Source organism: Ochotona princeps, chromosome 9 (genome assembly GCF_030435755.1).
Source record: "Ochotona princeps isolate mOchPri1 chromosome 9, mOchPri1.hap1, whole genome shotgun sequence".
Taxonomy (NCBI): domain Eukaryota; kingdom Metazoa; phylum Chordata; class Mammalia; order Lagomorpha; family Ochotonidae; genus Ochotona; species Ochotona princeps.
The window spans coordinates 17,447,366-17,467,989 of record NC_080840.1 but is presented as its reverse complement, the minus strand read 5'-3'; the positions used below and the strand labels follow the sequence as shown (position 1 = coordinate 17,467,989).

The following is a 20,624-nucleotide window of genomic DNA, read 5'->3' as shown; positions in this document are numbered from 1 at the left end:
CCCTGCCTTATGAGAATAAAATGAGCAAATTATTAAGTTACCACTATTGAAGATGCGCACCACAGCATCCAATTGTCTTTATCCAGTACATATGTGAGAATATCTCAGTTACAAAGCAGTATTACTAGAAAGAACTCAATATGAATACTTCCAGCTTCTACTCTGAAAGTATTGTAGGAGAAAAATAGCACATTTGTGCATTTACAAGCAGCCTTGGGAAAGGAAACCATCACTGTGGCCAATTAAAGCACCCCATATCATGCTTCGTCTCAACACTGCCAGTGCGTTTTTTAATGTTTTTTTCCTGATGTAGACACATAAACGTACACTCTCACAAAAGGAATTATAACTGAACTACACATATTATGATACCAACGAGGTCCGTAGAGAAGTAACATTTATTGTTAAGGCATACAACTTAAGATGTAAGTTCTAGCTCATCCATATCATTAAAAGCCAACTTCTGTCAAAAAGAAAACACTCTGTACGATTTGAACATAGCTATTAGCTGACCACTTTGCTTATCCCCTAGATTGAAGGAAGGTTAAATATTCCATGGGGAAGATTGTGGTCTAGGAGCCAGAAGGTCTGAGGTTTTATCTCCAAGGTCTCCACTTACCAGCTAGACAACTTGAAAACTCTTTAGGTACCAGCATCCTACTTTTGAAATAATGGTTGCCCAACCCCTGTTTTGCCTGTCCCACAGGTTCTTTTAGAGGATATTATTCCAGTTAAATGGAACCCTTAACTAGAACACATGGAACTGCTTAGGTGTTAGGTATGTGTGTGTATGTGTGTGTGTTTTAACATTTTAATAAAATGTTGTTCCTTTTGTTCCCTTTAGATTAATCTCAAAGAAAGCCATTCTGAAGATAAAATAACCATTCTAACTTCGGTTACCCTTCCTGACAAAATAAGAGCCATGTTTCATGTATACAGATGGTTATCTCATTTTATCATTTGGGCTTCATGATCATGCAATGCTGATTAAACATCAAAGAGGTAGAGAAAGAGCAACCAGACTTATAAGACTTCAATGATTTAAGACTAACTAAGAATAGTTTCACACACTCATTAGTTTCTGGTGTCTAAAGAAATCACCACTAAATCGATGTTAAAGCTTTCAAAAACATGCATTTACTGCTTTTGCTTGGATGGCCAGCAATTTTTTCAAAAATACTTAAACCAAGATACATCGTCTCTATCTGTGTGTGTGAACACAATAAATCTGATTATACTCAACAGCTTTGTCACAGGCATTTAGAGAATTGGAGATGGCTTCCATCAACATTGTTTTGTAAAATTTATCAGCCAAAATAAAGTGTTATTATGCCAAAATCACCATTCCCTATTAAGAAATGGAAGTGAAAAATAGTTCACATATTTAAAAGAGCTGAAATCTCAAAACTCTATCATATTTTTAAATGATCTATGTTGAAATGGTAGAGAGAAAAAAGGAATATACTTGGTGCACCATCCCATTCCTGCCTCCTGGATTTCAAGCTGTACCAGGTCCCGTCTTATAAACAGATTGTCTTTTAAAATGTGTGTGATACAAGGGTGTCATCCTAGAATATTTCCCTTAATCCAGAATTCATTTGATTTGGGGAAGGTGATCGAAATGCTCACGTTCAAATGTGGCGATGTTTTCACAGCACACTAAGCTATGCTGAAATGTATGTGAAGAAGTGTCCTACACTACAGCAATTGGACTGTACCTGCTAACGCCATTGGGGGCTGCCCAGCTGATGGACCCCTGAACTGCACAATCACGCTGAAGGTATGGATTTTCAATTGCAACATTGTACAGATTATGGTTTTTTATCTCAAGATTCCTTTCTACTTTTCCAATGAGCCAATGATAGCAAGTGCTAACTGTTCCCAAACTTTCACCCTATTACTGATACATGTACAACTGGAATATACCCATCTCTCACAAACACCAAACTGAGAAATTCTTGAATATCAAATCTGAATAGAAGTATCCTACAGGAGATGTGTACACATTTTTAAGTGTTTTTAGTCTTGTGATTATTTAACTATTATAAATGTTGCAGATACAAATGCTTCCAAAGATGCTGTGCAAATCCTAAAGCAAGGTAAACATCCCAGGCAGGCCAGGGACACCATTCTCCTCAGGCAGATGATAAACTACTAACCTCAGGGCCAAAGGGGCCATATTTGTGTCCAGAGAAATCAGGTTGTTCAGAATAGAAGGCATAGACTGATGGCCTATGGAAAAATTGGAAAGTTCAGAATCTCCCTTAACCACACATATCAAAGTATATCAAATATCCCCAAGCATTGAGAAAATTTCCCAGCTGTGGTCAGTATTACACGGAAGTTTTGCTGTAACTACCTACAATTCCCTTCAGGAATCAAAGGACCCAAAGAAAAGCTTGAATATGGATTCAGCTCCTTCACATTCGAGCTATTAGAGCCCAAGAATAATGCACATGAACCAAGTGACCTTCAGTCTGCAAATGCAAGTCCATTAAAGTGAAGTATTCTTCTCCAGTCCTTGAGCTGCTGTTAGGTCATTTATCCAAGCCAGAAATTTTCTCAGCAATACTATTGTGGCCGAGATTAATAACTATAGTAATCCATATAATCAAATAATCCCCAATAACCAGATCCCTGTAAAGAAAATAATGCTTTAGATCAATAACCACAAACTTCTAGTAACAAGCTTTGGTTGTGCTTCTGTCTTGCAGTCCATCTAGTGTTTCACCCAGTTGCCTCTTAAGATAGAAAAGCACTGAAAGAAGAAGAGAGAAGGAGTTAGAGGGAAACAAATACCTCTCGTTGTCTGGCAGAGTAAGCCACTGCAGTATGGTTAATATTCTCCGCTCATGAGGGATGACCCTGTAGGGTAATAACAAGCAGAAGCATGTTGTTAGGTTGCATTTCCACAAAATGAAGCCTCAAGAGTGCTTACTCTTGCACCCAGGCCAAATGCTCTCTATTTACCACCATCTGTTTTCACTTCATTGTAGTAAAAGGCCCTCTTCGGAATTAGCATTTAAACTTCCATTTTCATTTGCAACGTATTCTATTGCTCAACTCCTTCCACAGAAGACAAGACTGGAAATTCTGATTCATGGTCAACAGAAGGAGCAAGCCTTGCTGATCTCCTCCGGGCAGAGGGACCCTGGCTTCAGGATCATTGTTGCAGGGGACCAATCAATCCACTAGCTGTGGCCCTGGACGCCAGTATTTTCACTTCCCAGCCCCGTGTCTGCTGGCACTGGAATCTCTCTTGATCACTAACCCCATGGCCCTCATAGCCTCTGTTCACTCTTCAGTTGGATAAAGGTCAACAGCAAAGCACTCTGCACAGTTTTGTTGTAATGAGGAAATGCAACAAGGCAAGTAAGGGCATGCTGGCTGCCTAGCAAGCAGTAAGTGCTAAGAAAGCTTCTTATTTTTACTAATGATTATAGTCAGTCATCATTACACCTGGACACAGCTGTACAACCTTAGAAACACCGTCTAACTTAAAACTTTGTGTTCCTCTCCTATAAAATAGTGGGTTAAAGAATATAGTCTTGAAAGGCTCTTCCAACCCTATAAAAATCTATCAAGAATAGGCACATGTAATTACATGATTGACAAAAGGGGTATAATCTAAATCCACAATGACTTTTGTGTTTAAGCTTCATTCCTCTGTTGAAATATAATTACCCTAAGTCTGGCACTAGCTGTAAGACCTCTCGGCTAACATAACATGACTGTGTCCTTGCCTGACTTACAGTAAGATGCTCAGAAGCTGAGGGTCTTTACATGTGGGGAAACTGTCTTGCTCTTTCCTGACAAGAAACACAAAATGCTTTGTCATTCCCTTATGCTGGACCAGACTCCACAGGCATGTCCGTGACAAACTCAAACCAAAAACCCATGTTTTAATTGTGGTTAGGGGAAATGACTTGGAGACATTTGATGAGCCATTTACACCTTTACTCTTGGGGAATATGAGCAAGAGACAGAGAGATAGGAAAAGATTGGCTCTCAAAGCCATGGTAGGGTCTAGAATTAGCAGAGGCTTCTCCTCCACATTAACATGGCCCACTCTCACCAGCTGCACACATCACTCGGGATTTGCTCTCCTGTCTCTAACTATCAGACAAGATCAGCAAATCTCATCAATCATAAAACAGGTCCTCGCAGAAATCTATTCCAATGCTGTCAGGGGGAAAAAGTGACTCTATTTATTATATCCTATAACTGGAATTAGAAACAGGCAAGGCAAAGCCAGGTTAATCACTTAAGGAATTTAATTCTTCACCTCAGAAATCCTTTGTATCTGAACAAAACAATTATAACTGCATATTTTGAATTCTTTCCTAATTAAAAAAGCAAATGTTGCAGCTCTTTCATTTCACCTTAACTCACTCCCTATCTAAATGCTGCTTTATTTTACGTAAAATTGATGTTAAGACACACACACATGCACTCTAATGAACCTATTTCTAGTGCTAACAGAAGAATACCAGCTGATAGAGTTTATGTCAAGTTCAGAGTGATTATCCTTCAATCTTTTCTTTGGGTAGGGTACTTGAACAAGAGTGGATACAGAACTAAAAACACCAGCTCTGACACCAGAATGCTTGGCTTTGAATCCTGACTCCTTCCTGTAAAGGCTGGTGAGGAAAAGGTCTGGCAAATTATCTGACTTTTTGGGACTTCTGCAAAATGAATACCTACCTATAATGTTATCCTGAGGATTAAAAGAAACACTATCCATCCTTATAAAGTGTTTAGAGTAAGTAGTATCTGGTATACAGTAAGGGTTTAGGAAAATGTTAGCTTTTAACATTATGTGCTAGATTTACAGGTCTACATAGGTGATATTTGATAAAAGCATATTATTTTCAAGGTATGTGTACAAACATAAATGAAGATGTAAGATACCCCTACCTAAAACATGATTATGGAGGACTCACCAGCCTCTCCTTGGAGGATATAAGCAGGTGAATATCACGTTCATGGGCAGAGCTGCTCGTGTGTGAGTGGGAGAGCCTGGCAGGAGGACGCTAGAAGTCTGAGGATCCATCCTGAGTGTGACCTTGACCACAACAGGTAGTCTCACTAGGGCTTCATGTTACAAGTCTATTCACTGATGGGTCAGACAACACAATCTCTAAACTTCCTGGGAGTTCCAGATATCTCTTATGAAATAACCTCAGACATCAAAAGGACATTGCTTTCAATGATTAGCGTTTAAACGCAGAGATTGCATACATAAATTTGACCAAGGAAGAGTTTATGTCCAAACAGAAAGGAAAATAGAAGAGATGTCCCAGCCTTTTCTGTCACTGATTGACGTAGAACTTGCTGTTTTCCAAGCATGTTAGACATGGCCAGAGAAAATTTAAAAATGGAAAATGAGGGACCGATTAAAAATATTTAATTGTAAGAGAGTAATGACTTTAGGACATATATAAGCATTGTATCATCACTATTGAAAGACATAATGTGAATAAGAAAATGAACACCAATTATTAGTTCTTTTCCCCGCGCACTGAACTTTAAGCACTTTGGACAAGCTAACTCATTCTATCTTCACAGCACCTCATGTTGAAGGTACTGTAATTTCCATCTGAAGATGAGGACTTTGATGTTTTGAGAGATTAAGTTACTTGTCCAAGGGGCAATCTTATAACAAGTTGAGATTAGAGTCAACCTAAGCACTTGTGCTTTCTGAGAATGACTGCCTTTGCACACGAATTGACATCTAAGAATGCAACAGGGCATCAGCTGACGATGATTTTGGACTGAAATACTATCATTTAAAAAGCAAGAATATAATTTTAGGCTACAGCACAGGACTGTGCTAAAAGAACGCCTTCAACATCTAAGTCTAGAGTTGAATCTCCTCTGGGCATTTTCAGAATGTACCATAAATTTCTTTAACCTGCATTTCCCTCACATAACTGAAGGTACGATCACATTTATGTTACACAAGACCCCAAACATGGGGGAAAAATAAATCCAAGCCACTCCCAGGACACTAAGAATTGTCCAAGCAGCAAGGCGAAACTACACATCTTTGGAGCACACAACATTCACCTTCTTATGAGCAGTTTTGAATGGGTGGAGAAAACCGTCATTCAAAAACAGCACACTGGGACTGTTCATCGGAGCTGGGAGCAGCAGTTTCAGAGGACGGGATGAGCACTAAGTGTCAATTATATTGTCAGACCCTTTCCATTCTGCCAGGCAATTACATTGCAGAGAAGAAACCACTTCTATAAGCATCTATGATACTTAAGGGTTAAAGAAATGCAACACATAAGATTCAGTTGGTAAAACAGCATACAGTTGACATTTAGCGGTGTCATTTTTAACATACTCGTGTTTATTTTTTCAACTCAGAAACTTCTTATTTAAAGAAAAAAAAAAACAAATCTTTCAAAGGGATGTCCTGTTGTAGCTTCAAATCACCAAATCCAATTTCAATTAAGCGCTTCAAATCTGGAAAACTACTTTTATTTGTAAATTTGAAGAAGTAGATGGCACCATTATGAATTAAGCTGAACCTGTGGTTGCTCTCAGCACACTGCTGTCATGGAATAGTCAGATTTTTTGTTAAGACCTAACTGGCAAATATGGAAGCAGCTTTGATGTTATTTCGCGGGGGGGTTGGGGAGGAAGGTGGAAAGATCATCTCAGTGGAACAAAGTCTCCACAAAGGTTGAAACAGATTACTTTTCTATGCTGATTAAAAATAACCAAGAGACTGATGGTTTGATTAGGTAACTTTCATATTAAGGCTTAAAACCATTAGTTACTAATCCTATCACTTCTGATGGAACTTGTTTTAATTGGGAAAATCCAGAGAATGATTTCTCATGGTCTTGTGTCCAGAACGTCCAATCCTCAGACTCCATCAGCTCTCCAGCTACCTGAGACCACATTGGATTTTTAAAGTTGTGAACCAAACTAAATATAGCATGCCATAATATATTTACAGAAGACAAGAAAGCAAACTACAGTAAAAAAAAAAAAAAAAAAAGTAGTCCAGGAGAGATACCAATTTTCTAACCAGCTACCAAAAATCCTGCAAACAGCAATAGAAACAATCTGCAGGATAGCAAGAAAAAGAAGAAAAAAGCAATCTTCCTTATATACCTTGTATTCCGAAAGGAAGGCAGGAAGGAGAGAGGAGGAGGAAGGGAGGATGGAATAGGAGTGGGAAGAGACACAGAGGACTTCAGAAAAACAAAACTACAACTGTATGAAAATGCTCACATTTTTACATTTAACTGAAATAAAATCAAAGCTGAGCTGTTCTCTCATAAACTGAATCACAACTGTAATTTCACAAATATTGAAAAAAATAAAGATAACTTACACAGACCAAAAGAATGTTCCAGCTCTCACCCCTTGCTTGATGGATGTAATCCATAGCTAATGAGGAAAATATAAGAGGCTTAAAACACACTCTGAGTTTGGTCAAAGAAGAAAAAGACTTGACAACGTATTAGATCTGATATCTTATATTCTACTCACACCCCATCATAAATTTCACAGTATTTGCAACCACTTCTCTTTTTTCACATCTGGAAGTCAGAATCATTATTTCCATAAATGTTATTCAATACATTCTCTGCAAAAGCTCTCAAAAGCTCTGAGTCTAGTGACATAAAAAAAAACACACACACACAACTCTTATTTCACCTCAGAAGTCTCTCTCTCATGTCTGTCTTTTCTGATCATTGTTTGTACATTTCACTTCTATGGCAGAAGTCTGCTCATCAAAGAACCCTGGAGTGGACCATATGTTTCCTCGACTATTGAAAGTCTGATGGAGAAGAGCCCCAATTTGGCACCCAGATGTCGGAATCCTGGAACCTAACTTTTCTTGTTTTCAACTAGCCAAATGAGAAAGAAAGGGAAGGAAAGGGCTAATTTTTAATCCAGATTGTTTCTATATTGTTTATCTAGCCTTTTAAGTTACATGGACTTGCTGGGAAAAGTTAGGAGATCTAAACATTTCATCCAGGATTTTTAAATATTCTTTGCAGTTCCTGCTGTACCAGGGCAGAAGATAAGGGAATTCACAACCCAGACTGCAGCCAGACGGGCTGGACATTTTTTTAACCTTGCTTGGGTCATTTACCATCCAGAAGATCCTCCCACATGTCACTTAACCTTTCTCTTCTTGAGCTTTGTTTTTTTTTTTTTAACAATGTAGATAATATCATCTACACAGGAATAGCCTAAACTTTCATGAGTTAACACATTTAAAATTCTTCAACCAGTGTCTTAGCATTTGGTAAACAATCAATTTCAATGCTTCTTATTATGCAATAATGGAAATAAATATAATCCAGTTATTCTAGGAACATTAAAAACAGCTTAGGATGGCAAGGGGCCCATGGAGCAGACCTCTGGGAGCAGAAACCCCTCACTTAACGGAAAGAACAGAGGCAAACAGGAGGGAGTACTGCGGTTTGCCCAAGACTGAAACAAAACAATCTTGCAATGACAGCCAGCCCTTGGTTGGCTTCACTGTACCTTGCCTTTGAGAGTGCCCTGTAAATACAACGAAGACCTCTATTTTTTAAAGATTTTTTTTTTTTTATTGCAAAGTTAGATACACGGGGAGGAGAAGAGACAGAGAGGAAGGTCTTCCATCCCGTTGATTCACTCCCCGAGTGGCCGCCATGGCCGCAGCTGATTGATCAGAAGCCACAGGCTCAGAACCTCTTCCAGGTCTCCCACATGGGTGCAGGATCCCAAGGCTTTGGGCCGTCCTCCACTGCTGTCCCAGGCCACAGCAGGGAGCTGGATGGGAAGCGCTGCCAGGATTAGAACAGGCACTCATATGGGATCTGGGTGCATTCAAGCTGAGGACTTTAGTCGCAAGGCTACCACATGGGACCCAAAAACCTTTATTTTTGTTTTATTTTGCTTTGTTTTATTTTATCTGGAAATGCACAATTGAGAGGTGTAACATATCCAGGAGTTTAGCCATGGTTTCTGAAGGACCTGGCATGCAAAGCCACAGAAAGTTCTTGAAAGATCTTAGACAGCACCACACACCGCCTCCAGGAAGTTTTTGGAAATCCATAATCCCTGAAATGACAGCTACTCTAGCCAGTGAGTGTGGGCATGGGGGGCAGGGGAAGAGCACACAGTGCTTCCCAGATGAATGGAGCCCTGCTCTTGTTCAGCCTGGGAGAACGCTGTGCTCATCTCACACACATGGCTCCCAGTGGGTCAGCACCTCTGACTCCCAGGAATGGTTCAGATTATTCTGAGATCCCTGCCTGTTCTTTGCACCAGAACATCCTTCCATTGTAGAGACACACTGTGACTTGGGCAGATCCCCCTGCTCCCCAGAAAAACCAGGGTTCAAAACGGGTCCTGTTCATTGATTGTCGTTCTGATGCTGTCACCAGCAGGAAATTGAGCTCAAAGTAAATATTGGACCCCTGAGAATACCTCAAAATCATGCCAGTCCCAGAGTCCAGTTCTGTCTTTTTTAAACATTTATTTATTTTTATTTGAAAGGCACATTTACAGAGATACAGAGAGAGAGAGAGAATCTTCCATCTGCTGGTTCACTCTCTAAATGACTGTAACAGCTAGAGCTGAATCAATCTGGAGCCAGGAGCTTTTTACCAGGTCTCCCACACGGCTGCAAGGACTTGAGCCATTCTCCACTGCCTACCCAGCACATATGCAGGAAGCTGGATCAGACATGGAGCAGCCAGGACACGAACTGGCATGGAGGATTAATATGAGGCACCATCATGCTGGCCCCCGAGAGGCCAACTTTCTTATATTAAGGGATCTACTTTCACAGTAATTTTAACTCCACAGAGCAAAGCTTAGCATATTCATACCCAAGACCTTGGGGAGTATCCTGAGCAATATTCATGTCAGCATATGTGAATCACAACACTATTCTAGAGTGGTCAAAGGGAAAAGCCTTCTAAGCACAAATCTGCCAAATGACGACCCTGTGCTTTCAAAACTCACATAGTAGAATGCATTCTGATGCTGCACTGCCTGGACCCCATGAGTGATGCTTAGCTCAGTGGCTGCTGCAAAGCAGGAGGACTGGAAGAGGTCTTTGCCGTGTTAGAAGGAAGGCATACACAGTCACGACTACAAAGAAATTGTGTAAAAATGGATCTGTTGGAAAACACTGGGCTTAGTTGTACTTCATACTTTTCTGTACTTTCCAAAATACTTACAGGAAAAATAGACATATTTGTTATCTTGGAAAAAAACTAACAAAAGTAAAAATTCCCTAAGAATTCCTCATAAAATTCCCTTTTAAAAAAATTCAGTTAACAGTCCGGCGCGGTAGTCTAGCAGCTAAAGTCCTCGCCTCGAATGCACCCAGATCCCATACGGGTGCCAGTTCTAATCCCAGCAGCCCGGTTTCCCATCCAGTGCCCTACTTGTGACCTGGGACAGCAGTGGAGGACAGCCCAAAGCCTTGGGATCCTGCACCCGTGTGAGAGACCTGGAAGAGGTTCCAGGCTCCTGGCTTCAGATCAGCTCAACTGCGGCCAAGACGGCCACTCGGGGAGTGAATTAACTGGATGGAAGATCTTCCCGTCTCTCCTCCTCTGTATATTTGACTTTGCAATAAAAATAAATAAATCTTTTTTAAAAAAGAATTTAAAAAACCAGTTAATCATTTTTTAACTAATCATTTTAAACTAAGTATTTAAACTGCCAGACCAAAACTGGGTTTGGGTTTCTTGCCTTTATTCCCGAACCTTCCTATGCTGTGCTTTATCTGGAGACCTGGCTTGCAGCAATAGTGCTCCCGTCACTCCGTTTTGGAAAGGGGAACGAATGAGAATAAGGTGAGTTACCAGGACCAGGGGGCTTTAGATATGAATTCAACACTCGCTCAAATTAAGTCAAGGATGCAAAGAAGAGTTTTGGAAAAGAACATCATCAGTGGGCAGGCATTTCACATAGATGTTACAATGCCACTTGAGACACCTGCAGCTCCTATGAAGTGCCTGAGTTTGAATCCCAGCTCTGTTTACAATTCCGAATTGCTATTACTGTTGTATCCAAAGAGGCGAGAGAGCAGGCGGTGGCTAAAGACTTGGATTTCTGCCAACACCTGGGGGAACTGGACTGAGTTCTGGGCTCCTGGCATCTGCCTGGCCCAACCCTGGCTGTTGTACACATTTAGGGCATGAATCAGTGGCTGGAAAATCAGTCTCTCTCATCTTCTCCCTCTCTCTGGCTTCCTTTTGCTCTGATAGATACGTATGTGTATGTATGTATATATGTATACATATGTATATATACATATATATCTTGAATATATATTCAAGTAACAAAATCAAATAAAAACAAAAGCAATTTTTAAAATTTCATAAGCAAAAGGTAGGTCAAGTCTTTCCAGCATTTTTTTTTTTTTGAGGGGATGTTATTCTACTGCATTAAAAACTCCCGAGCCAGGATTTGTAGCATTCTGGGACAGGTGACTTCAGCAGCAGTAGATCCAGTGCTGGAGGGCCTGATCGGCTGAGGAGATGAGAACCACAGACCCAGCAAACATGCAATGAAGGCAATGACTAGTGTGCCTACTGTCCAAGTGCTTAGGACGAGAAGGAAGGAAGCGACAGAGCTGTCAATAAATGAGTGGAGCTGCCACAACTAAGAAAAAGGGCCACCTTCGGGTCTGCCCAGGCTAGAGGATGCACAGACCAGACACACCCCAGAGAAAACTGCACAACAGCCAAGTCCAAACACCCCCTGAGTGTTCCTGCAGTTCTGGACTGGCTCTTCTGAAGAGAGACACCAGCCTTGTGGGACCCATAGCCTAAAGCAAATCTGTGAAAAATCAGATCCAAAAGGAGGCAATAGAAAAAAAAAGTGTAAAATTCCATAGGAGGGCCTCTTAGCTTAGCCAGAGTTGGAAGAGTTTAGGGAAGGCTTCTAGAGACAGACTTCAGTGGAAAATCAAAGATAAATAAGATATTCATCAGCAAGTAAACAGAGCCCATCTCTGAGTGCAGGAAGACACAGCATAAGAAGAAAAGGGACGTGGAAAGGAAACAGCAGAATGAAGAAAAAAGGTCAATCTCCTCCTACCAGGATGATAAAGAGAGGTAGATCATGACTTTCTTTCATCAAGCCAAGAGCTTTGGAAATAGCTTCTTTCCCCTCTTTCTTGAACATAACATCCCTCTGGCATTTTTACACTGTAATTCACTGGGATGATCTCTGCACCAACGCCACCAGTAACGAGTGGTGTGAGAATGAGTGGCACCAACAGAAAGCAGTTCTAGGTTTCACCTGTGCCTCTTTTTGAGGTGCACTCCCCAGAACCCTGGCTTCAACAGTGCCGCATGCTCAACTTCAACTTCTCAAAACTCCCCACTTGGCTCCCTACTGCCACGAGCAATCCACATAGGACGAGAACTACCCCACTGAGGTACCTTTCTGTGCAACATGCCAAGACCGTCACAGAGAGAATTTTCAAAGACAAACACACCAAAGGAAGCCCATGAATGTGAACGCATGATACACAGGGTTGTACAGCAGGTGACCATTTCTAACGGTGCACTCTGTAGAGGAGCAACCTGAAAGCAGGCTAACCTTGGCTGAAATGCTTTTAGCAGAGTTCCGGAAGGAGGAAATTAAATTTCAGAAATTATTCTTGGAAGCCTAATGAGATTCGAATTTTCAGATGGATACAACAAAATGCCTCATCCCATTTATGAAATTTTAAACCAGGATAAGTAGTGGCTTAAATTCATCATTTAACCTGGCACCTCTATTGCTTAGCAAGATGTATTGCATGATTTTTTCCAGTAAAAATAAGTTGTGTCTCATTTAATTACCAGCATATCTTTTTTTGTAAATATTTTCTCAACTCCAATTTTCCCAGCGATGACTTTAGGAAATGTACAACCCTCTAAAATAATTGCACAAATGCTTGAGGAATGCTTGTTATTCCTTTTCTTACAGAACTTACAGTTTCTTATGCTCTCTCAACAAATGCTTGGGGTTTCTGTCCATAATTGTTCCTTTTTCTATTTATGACTCCTTAGGATTTTTATGATGCCATTCTGTTCAACATGGCAGATTGAAACACAAATCCGCTGCACCACAAATCCTGGTTAACAGCAGAGAAGGCCTAAACTTGGTCAGATATGTCAACTTTGGGAGTCAGCAGGGAAACAGGCAAACAGTTCAAACAGGGTTTCTCTTCATGGCCAAGCTCGCACCATTCCGTCAGCTCGGCTTCTGCAGCAGTTAATGAGTATGTGGGCCCACCTTCTGAGTCATGCGAACCCAGAGGAAACCTAATGTCAATACTCCATGTAAAGTGATCTGGTTTGATACAATTACTATTTATCTCTGCATCCTCTGTCATTTCTCTGGCAACTTGGCGTCCATGACAGAATTAATTTAAAAGACCAACCAGCAATGACTTGGCTGAGCTCTCATTTCAACCATTTCACTTACTCATAAAATATTCCCCTATCCTAAACCTTGCTTGTGAGATTCACTCCATCAACACTTCACACTATGATTGCAACCTCAAGTCATCGTGGGCCTTTGCCAAGTCCAGTCTGAGTAAAGACAGCCGGATTACAACATCTAGTATTCAGGGGCATTTCTACTGACATTCAAGAAGGCTGCCAGAAGAATGAAAAGCCTGTATCTATCTTGGCCTATGAGTCCATTTGTTATACAATGCATATGTTCTGATCACATTTCAGAAAAAGCAATACTTTAAGTAAAAACAACCCTATCTATACCTGTTTTGTTCACAGATTGCAGTAGCCGTTTCTAGGGGTAAGATTATACAGGCAAAGGTGTATGCATGGCATTTTGCAGACACTGGCCACCTCTCATACACGCAGTTCTTGCAGCCCTCTTCCCCGTCAGTTCTGCCCCTAATCAGAGTTGGCATGGAATGGACCAATTCTCCATCCTTTTTCATTCTGTGCACTAGAGGGGTTCCTGTGGCAATTCTGCTCTTCAGCCCAGATCTGCACATTCAACAACTATGCCTTTATATGGCTGATTTGCTCATGCCTGGCCAAATCAAATTATCTAACCATAGAGAGAATCACAAAAAACCTTAAGTTGAAATCCACACCCATCCTATTTATTTTCTGCCCATCTCTTGGGTCTGAAATAAACAGGGTGATTTCTTTCAAAACATTAATTTCATGTCTCAGAATCAATGTGTAAGACCCTGCTTATTACATTTAAAATCTTTCATTTGAACTCAAAAATTCTAATGAATAAAATATTTAAGTGGATTAAATAAAAGAATTTGTGAATCTACTTTGAGCATCAGCACATTACAATTCCTATACTTTGTTGCATTGAGGCAAAAATATTGGGAAAGTCGTAATGATTCATTTCCCTTTTTCACTGTCCCCAAGTCTTGTGAATCAGTAACATGCAGCTATCTATTTCCTCTTCAAAATGCTATGAAATTTATCCCCATGTCATCATTTCCACAACAATTATCCTAGAGAAGACTTTTAGCACCTTGCATTTTTGTAATCATAACCTCATACATATCTATGCATATACATACTCATCACACAGAAATGCATTTATCTATGAACACATGCAGATATATTATTCATGTACATATAAACAGCTAAAGATACATACACACAAGAACAATTCAAAATGTTCATGGAAATGTAATTAAAGGATAAGTTTATTTGGGAGCAAAAAGCTTTTGAAATCCATGCATAGTTTCTTCATTTTTCATGAAACATTTTGAAAACCCCTAACATACATATACACTATACACACACACATTTTGTGTGTGTGTATATACATACATACATATATAAATAATATACATACATATATGAATAATATCAAAAGAATAAAACATAGTTAAGTATGAGGAAATTGTAGTCTCTTTTTTCCAGGTAGCACATTTGGGGATGAAATGATTCCACCCATATACAGACAAAAAAATGCAAAACTTACCGGCTGTCCTCCCCACCACCTATGGTTAAATTTCTCCCTCCCTCGAAGATGAAAAGTGGCATCAAATACAGGATCATACATTGAATTGCCCACAATTCCATGTGATTCTGGATACAGTCCCTGTGTGTAAATGCAAAATTATTTTTTTAAGTAACAATGTAACAGTCTATATGGGCTGACTTCATCATGATTTATGAGCTGTGTTATAGCAATATTTAATTTGCAGAAATATATTTTATGTTATAAAAAATGTGTGTACAATATGGGTATATGTATATATTTAGATATATATATGTGTGTGCGCATATATATATATATATATATATATATATAAGAATAGATTGTTTCTTTATTGTGTATCTTACTAGCCAAACACAAAAATAACTATGGAATTAATTATAGGCCATATACTAACCCTAACATGATTATAAGAAATTTACATTTTATTTTTTGGCTGCTGTAATCTAACAAGACAATAATTTTGTTATAATAAATTAACCTGTAATTTGGAACTTACCTATATTCAATATTCAGGTATATATTTTTTCCCTTCTTTGCAAATTCTATTTCTTTCCCCCCAAAATAACAAAAACAATAATAGAATAATAAAATCAGAAAAGGAGGTAAAATTTGGACCTGAGAATTAAAACATAACAGCCGTAGCCAACATTTTCATTTGTAAATTCAGAAAGTAAAGTTAGAGATAGACCTTTTGGTTTTTGAAATAAGCATAACGCACACACGCAAACATGTAGATCTGAAACAACGTGGTGGCTTTCTTTTCAGTTTTTTGAAGATTCAGTTACTAAATTTACATCGAAGTTCAATTGCTCACCAAATTATAAAAGGCATTTGCTGTGAACTAGTGCAGATATAATGGGAGATGGAAAGATTTTCTTTGAAAACTAAGAAACATGTCTTGAAAAGCTTCCCTTTAAGTCATTCCAGGACATAATCAGCCATTCCAAAATGAATCGTTTGCAAAAGGACTTACAGTGGCCAAAGTGTACAAATTAGGGAAGGTTTTGGTTGGGTACACGGGTCTCATGTAGGGAGCGTGTGTGCCACAGGATCCTGGAAACAGAATTCCAAAATGAGAACAAGAAAATGAACAGAAATGTTCAAGCGTGAGAATTCATTTTATAAGTGATCAAAGGCACATATGTCTTCACTTTCATCTTTCAGATAAAATACACGTACAACAGTGTGGCCATAGACCTTGTGACCCATAACAAAGTGATTAGTGTTGAAATCCGGATTCAGAGACGGAGATACAGAAGAGAAAAACTACTTACGCAGCTTTTCAATGTTTGGCATGACCTTGCTGCCTTTCTTCATGTAAGACGCCCGGAAACCGTCCACTGAGAAGATGATTAATGGAGGACGAACAAACCTTAAAGAGGAACACATGAAGCCTTAGAAAGAACTGCAATCGCATTTCTATCACACCCAGTCATTGTCAATCGTCAAGATCAAGCATTTCTGGGAATAAACTGCATTCTTATAACTTTGCTCTCCTGTAACGTCAGTTGTTCATGCTTCAGTATGCCTTGAAGACATTAAGTCAACATATCTCTTTCCTCATTCATATATTCATAGTTTCACATGACAGTGCTTATCGTAATTGTAAAACACCTTTTGCAGGCCTGTCGGAAACTGCATCAATACCTTTTGATCAAATACATCCTTAAGAGAATTGTAAAACAAATGGTGCTGGCACTTCTGCAGGTCTCAAAAAATTCCTTTGGGATGGATATTAGCTGAAGAGCTTCAATCACCACATGGATGTCCATATTCCATATCTTCAAGTCCTGGTTACTTTTTTTCCAATCCAATACCCACTAAAGTTCACAACTGGAGTCAGCAGGTAAAGGCTCAAGCAAGCACTTTGCCTCCCTCCTCCTGTGTGGAAGATTCAACCTTGACCTGCACCTGTCATGACTCCTGCAGGCATTTAGGGAATGAATCGGCAGACCAAAAACAGCTCTCTCCATCTCTCTCTCTCTCTCTCCGCCTAATAAACACTTAAAAATCTTAAACCACTGTCAAGTTAATCCTAACGTTTGAAGTTAATAGAGCAGGCACAGATTTATGCTTATTTGAAGTGTCATAGTAAATAAGACATTTCAAATGAATCACCTGTAACACTTAAAATAACACTACATAAGGGCTTCCTGTTATAATTAACATTATCATGTAAGTTTCCATCATACAGTCTACCTATTCATCAAAAATGACAACATATTTTGCATAGCCAGAAACTGTCACATTCTGCAACCCAAAGAAGTTCAAGTGACTCACTAAAGTGAAAAGGAAGTAAAAGCTAAAGACAAAATCTAAACACTTGCATGTTGTGTTCTAACCCATGGTACCTAAAATCAACATTCCTTTAAAGGACAAATACACATCTGTTAAAAATGCATTTTCTGCTAAGCATTTTCAGGGTTCATGAATTTTCCACCATTCTGGAAGGCATAATAACAGCTTTGAAGCTGGTCACAGTAGAGCTGGGAGTATCGCCCAGGTTGGCTGTCCTGCCACAGGACAGTGCTTTAACAGCTCCTCAAGTTGCTGCAGCATTTGGTGGGGCTTCCCATTCTACATGATGTGTTTGAGAAATTCTATAGTCTAGCACTTCCATGCCTCCTTACAGGAAAAAAATGGGGAGGGGGCAGCAGAAGCAGAATTTCAGGGAAAACACCTAAAACAAGTGAGTGCCAGAAATATATCCTCCTCCAGTGACCTCCAGATGCACTTTGGTCATATGGAATATAGGTAATGTTCAGAATCCAACAATGTTGAGGTGATAGCAAGAAATTAGAAAAAAACAAAACCATCATTACTTTACTTCCTAGCTTTTGATGGCAAATTAGTTGCAAGTACTCACTCAATTTACCTATAGAAGAATGTTTTAGTTTTACACGGTTTCTAATATTTAACCAATCACATTGTGTGTTTCATAAAATAATACCATAAAATGTCATACTATTAATAAAACACACTTACCCTGCAGGGCATTCTGGGGCCTTTATTTCCTCACATTCATCGTCTACCCAATGTGACTCTCCTTTTAAGAAAAAAATAGCTCAATTTATTGTGGAATCTAATGATCAACAGGATCCAGAACCTCAAAGGATACAGTTCCAGAACTTGTGTCCTATTTCACATGAGAACATGCCTATGAGGCATTATCTAAAGAGAAATTTAGAATAAAATCTTGTGTCTGGTTTGGTTTATACGGCATATCCACACATGGTGAGGAAGCTAAACTCTAATAACCACAAGTGGTGTTTATTCGGGCTCTCTAAGACTAAATGGCTTGAAGATTTATTTTTTAAAACACAGTGGTGTCAGTGAACACAATTTCATGTTTGCATCCCTCCAGAAATAAACTCTTTGATCACTAAATGGAAAGTTCTTTTCTCTGCCACTGAAGATCTTGGAAACCGTAGAAAGCTAGACACAACTTCCCTTTAGGGCTTAGAACATGCAGAAGTTATATGTGGAAGATTGCAACAGAGAGGTTATTTGCCAGTGAGTCTGTACACAGCCCTTGAATTTTTTTTTTTTTCAATAAACTTCTCGAAGCACCTCCTATGACTCTGAGATGTAACAGGAACGACTAGTATTTGGGATGCCCTTGGCTGGCAACCATCTCCACCCAGGGCTGTTGCCAGTGCTTCAGCAAACAGCTCACACCCACTGGTTACAAAAAGCATGCCTTCACGCCTCAAGAGTAGGCAAGTCTCTGCCTGGGACACCCATACCCCATATCAGAGTGCTGGGGACTGAACAGCATTTCTGCTCTTGATTCCACTTTTTTGCTAATATCCATCTAGGAGGCAGCAGGTAATGGCTTAGGAGCTTGGGTCACTGTTATTCATGCAGGAGACTCAGATCGGATTATGGCTCAAGGCTTCAGTTTGGCCCACTTTTGACCATTGCGGGCATTTGGGGATGAGCCTAGCAGATGGAAAATGCTCTCTTTTTCTCCTCCCCATCTCCTTTTCAAAGGAATTGTAATTCATTTGATTTAGTTTTTAAGGATAGCAGCAGCCTGCCCCCAAAGGAGGCTTTGCCTGAGATAGCCTCACTGGACCCCCCACTCCCCTGTCCACCCCCTCCAGCCCCACTTCGCTACCCTGCTTCCTTTGCTACAAATCTTCCTCTCATTAACACCCAAGTCCCAAATACCTGTCTCAGGCACTGACCAATAATCAAAACAGAAAGTTTAGAAATCTCTTCATCATCATGGCCCTATCCAATTATGGAATTTCAGTCTATTTCCTTGTTACTTCAGATCAATGAAATGCAGAGTGGCAAAAGTAAAAAAGCAGTATGAGACATTAACAAAGCCAAGGTTTTCTTCCTCCCAAACCCACATCCAAGGAGCTCCATGTGCCACAAAGAGTCCCCATGGAACGTGTTCAGTGCTTGTTCTTTGAAATCTCAAATCAATCCAGAAAAAGTTTGTACCTTTGCAAATGACTTGGTAATTGGTGCAGCAGTCTCCCCGGGCCAGGCAGTCCTCGGAGCAATGACAGGCGTTCTCCTCATTTCTTACCTCTCCGCACCTGTCCTTCGTACACTCCCAGCCACGAGCTGAAACGACCACGTCAAAGCACCTGCAGTGATGTGCGCAAACCCAAAGAGGCCAACAAAAAGAGTTCAAACCCCACATGAGTTCAGCAGCTTACGAAATCTAAGCTGGCCTGAGGTCTGATAATAAGATAAATTTAAGAAAAGACAAAGCCAAAATGCAATTGGGCTTCTTGGGGAAAATGGGGATCTTGGAAAGCATGCAATGTATCCCAACTCTTCATAAATGCCTCTACCAGACTCGATGAAATGAATGCTAAGTCAGGGTTATGACAGCGCTCTCAATAACTCCACCCTTTCATTTTTTGAACTCACTTGATATAAGTGATTGTGGAACTAAGTGGCCTCTACCTGTATACAATACATTTCAGGGATACAGTCCTAAACAGATGAAGAGTATAAAGTGGACTTCAAAAACTCAATGATTCCCATCACTGGCCAAAACGTGGTCCTACTTATGTGAACAATCCTACTGCCTGCTTTCAAGGAAGACAGCAGATTGGTTGTACATTTCTGCCTCATCGTACTTGATTGAGACTTCACAGTTCAACTCTTTCAAGAAGATATTTTCAGAAAAATAATCCTTTCATTTTAAAAGAAGTGCTATATTTCTTGTCCAGCTTTTTTATCCACTAGACTACACATTCCAAGGAAGGAAAAATTATGCATCTCCCTTTTCACCATTGCTTCCCATCTCAAACCACAGATTGAAACTATGCCTGCCACACATGCCTGAGTGTGTAATGAGTATTAACTCTAGCTGGATATCACCATGGAAATAAATTTCCTTGGCATTCAGGCCTGCTTTATCATGTATTTATGTTATGACATTTTTACCCTGTGCTGGTCATGTTGTTTAGATATACTGAGGAACAAGACATGGTTGCTGCCTTCACGGAACTTACTACTGTAAGAAAATAAACCAAGGGGCAAGGTAGTTTCAGCTAATGTCAAGTGTCATGAGGCAAACAGCAAAGAGGCAGAGACAGAGAGCAATGGGGTGAGATGGGAATTCCCAAGAAGGCAGAATGATCAGGAACAAGTTCTCTGAGCGGAAAGACATG

At 39.9% G+C, this 20,624-nt stretch overlaps 1 protein-coding gene across 5 annotated transcripts in view; it reads right to left on the bottom strand.

Annotated features, from left to right (window-relative positions):
- ENPP2 (ectonucleotide pyrophosphatase/phosphodiesterase 2) overlaps positions 1-20,624 on the bottom strand; it is a 107,323-nt gene that overhangs the window by 43,362 nt on the left and 43,337 nt on the right. For all 5 annotated transcript variants that reach the window (XM_058668523.1, XM_058668524.1, XM_058668525.1 and 2 more), the window contains exons 4-11: positions 19,438-19,563; positions 17,968-18,028; positions 16,257-16,354; positions 15,956-16,035; positions 14,962-15,081; positions 7,355-7,410; positions 2,800-2,865; positions 2,160-2,232 (exon numbers count right to left, since the gene is read on the bottom strand). In XM_058668523.1, coding sequence (XP_058524506.1) covers positions 2,160-2,232; positions 2,800-2,865; positions 7,355-7,410; positions 14,962-15,081; positions 15,956-16,035; positions 16,257-16,354; positions 17,968-18,028; positions 19,438-19,563 — 680 coding nt within the window. The remainder of the gene's footprint in view (positions 1-2,159; positions 2,233-2,799; positions 2,866-7,354; positions 7,411-14,961; positions 15,082-15,955; positions 16,036-16,256; positions 16,355-17,967; positions 18,029-19,437; positions 19,564-20,624) is intronic.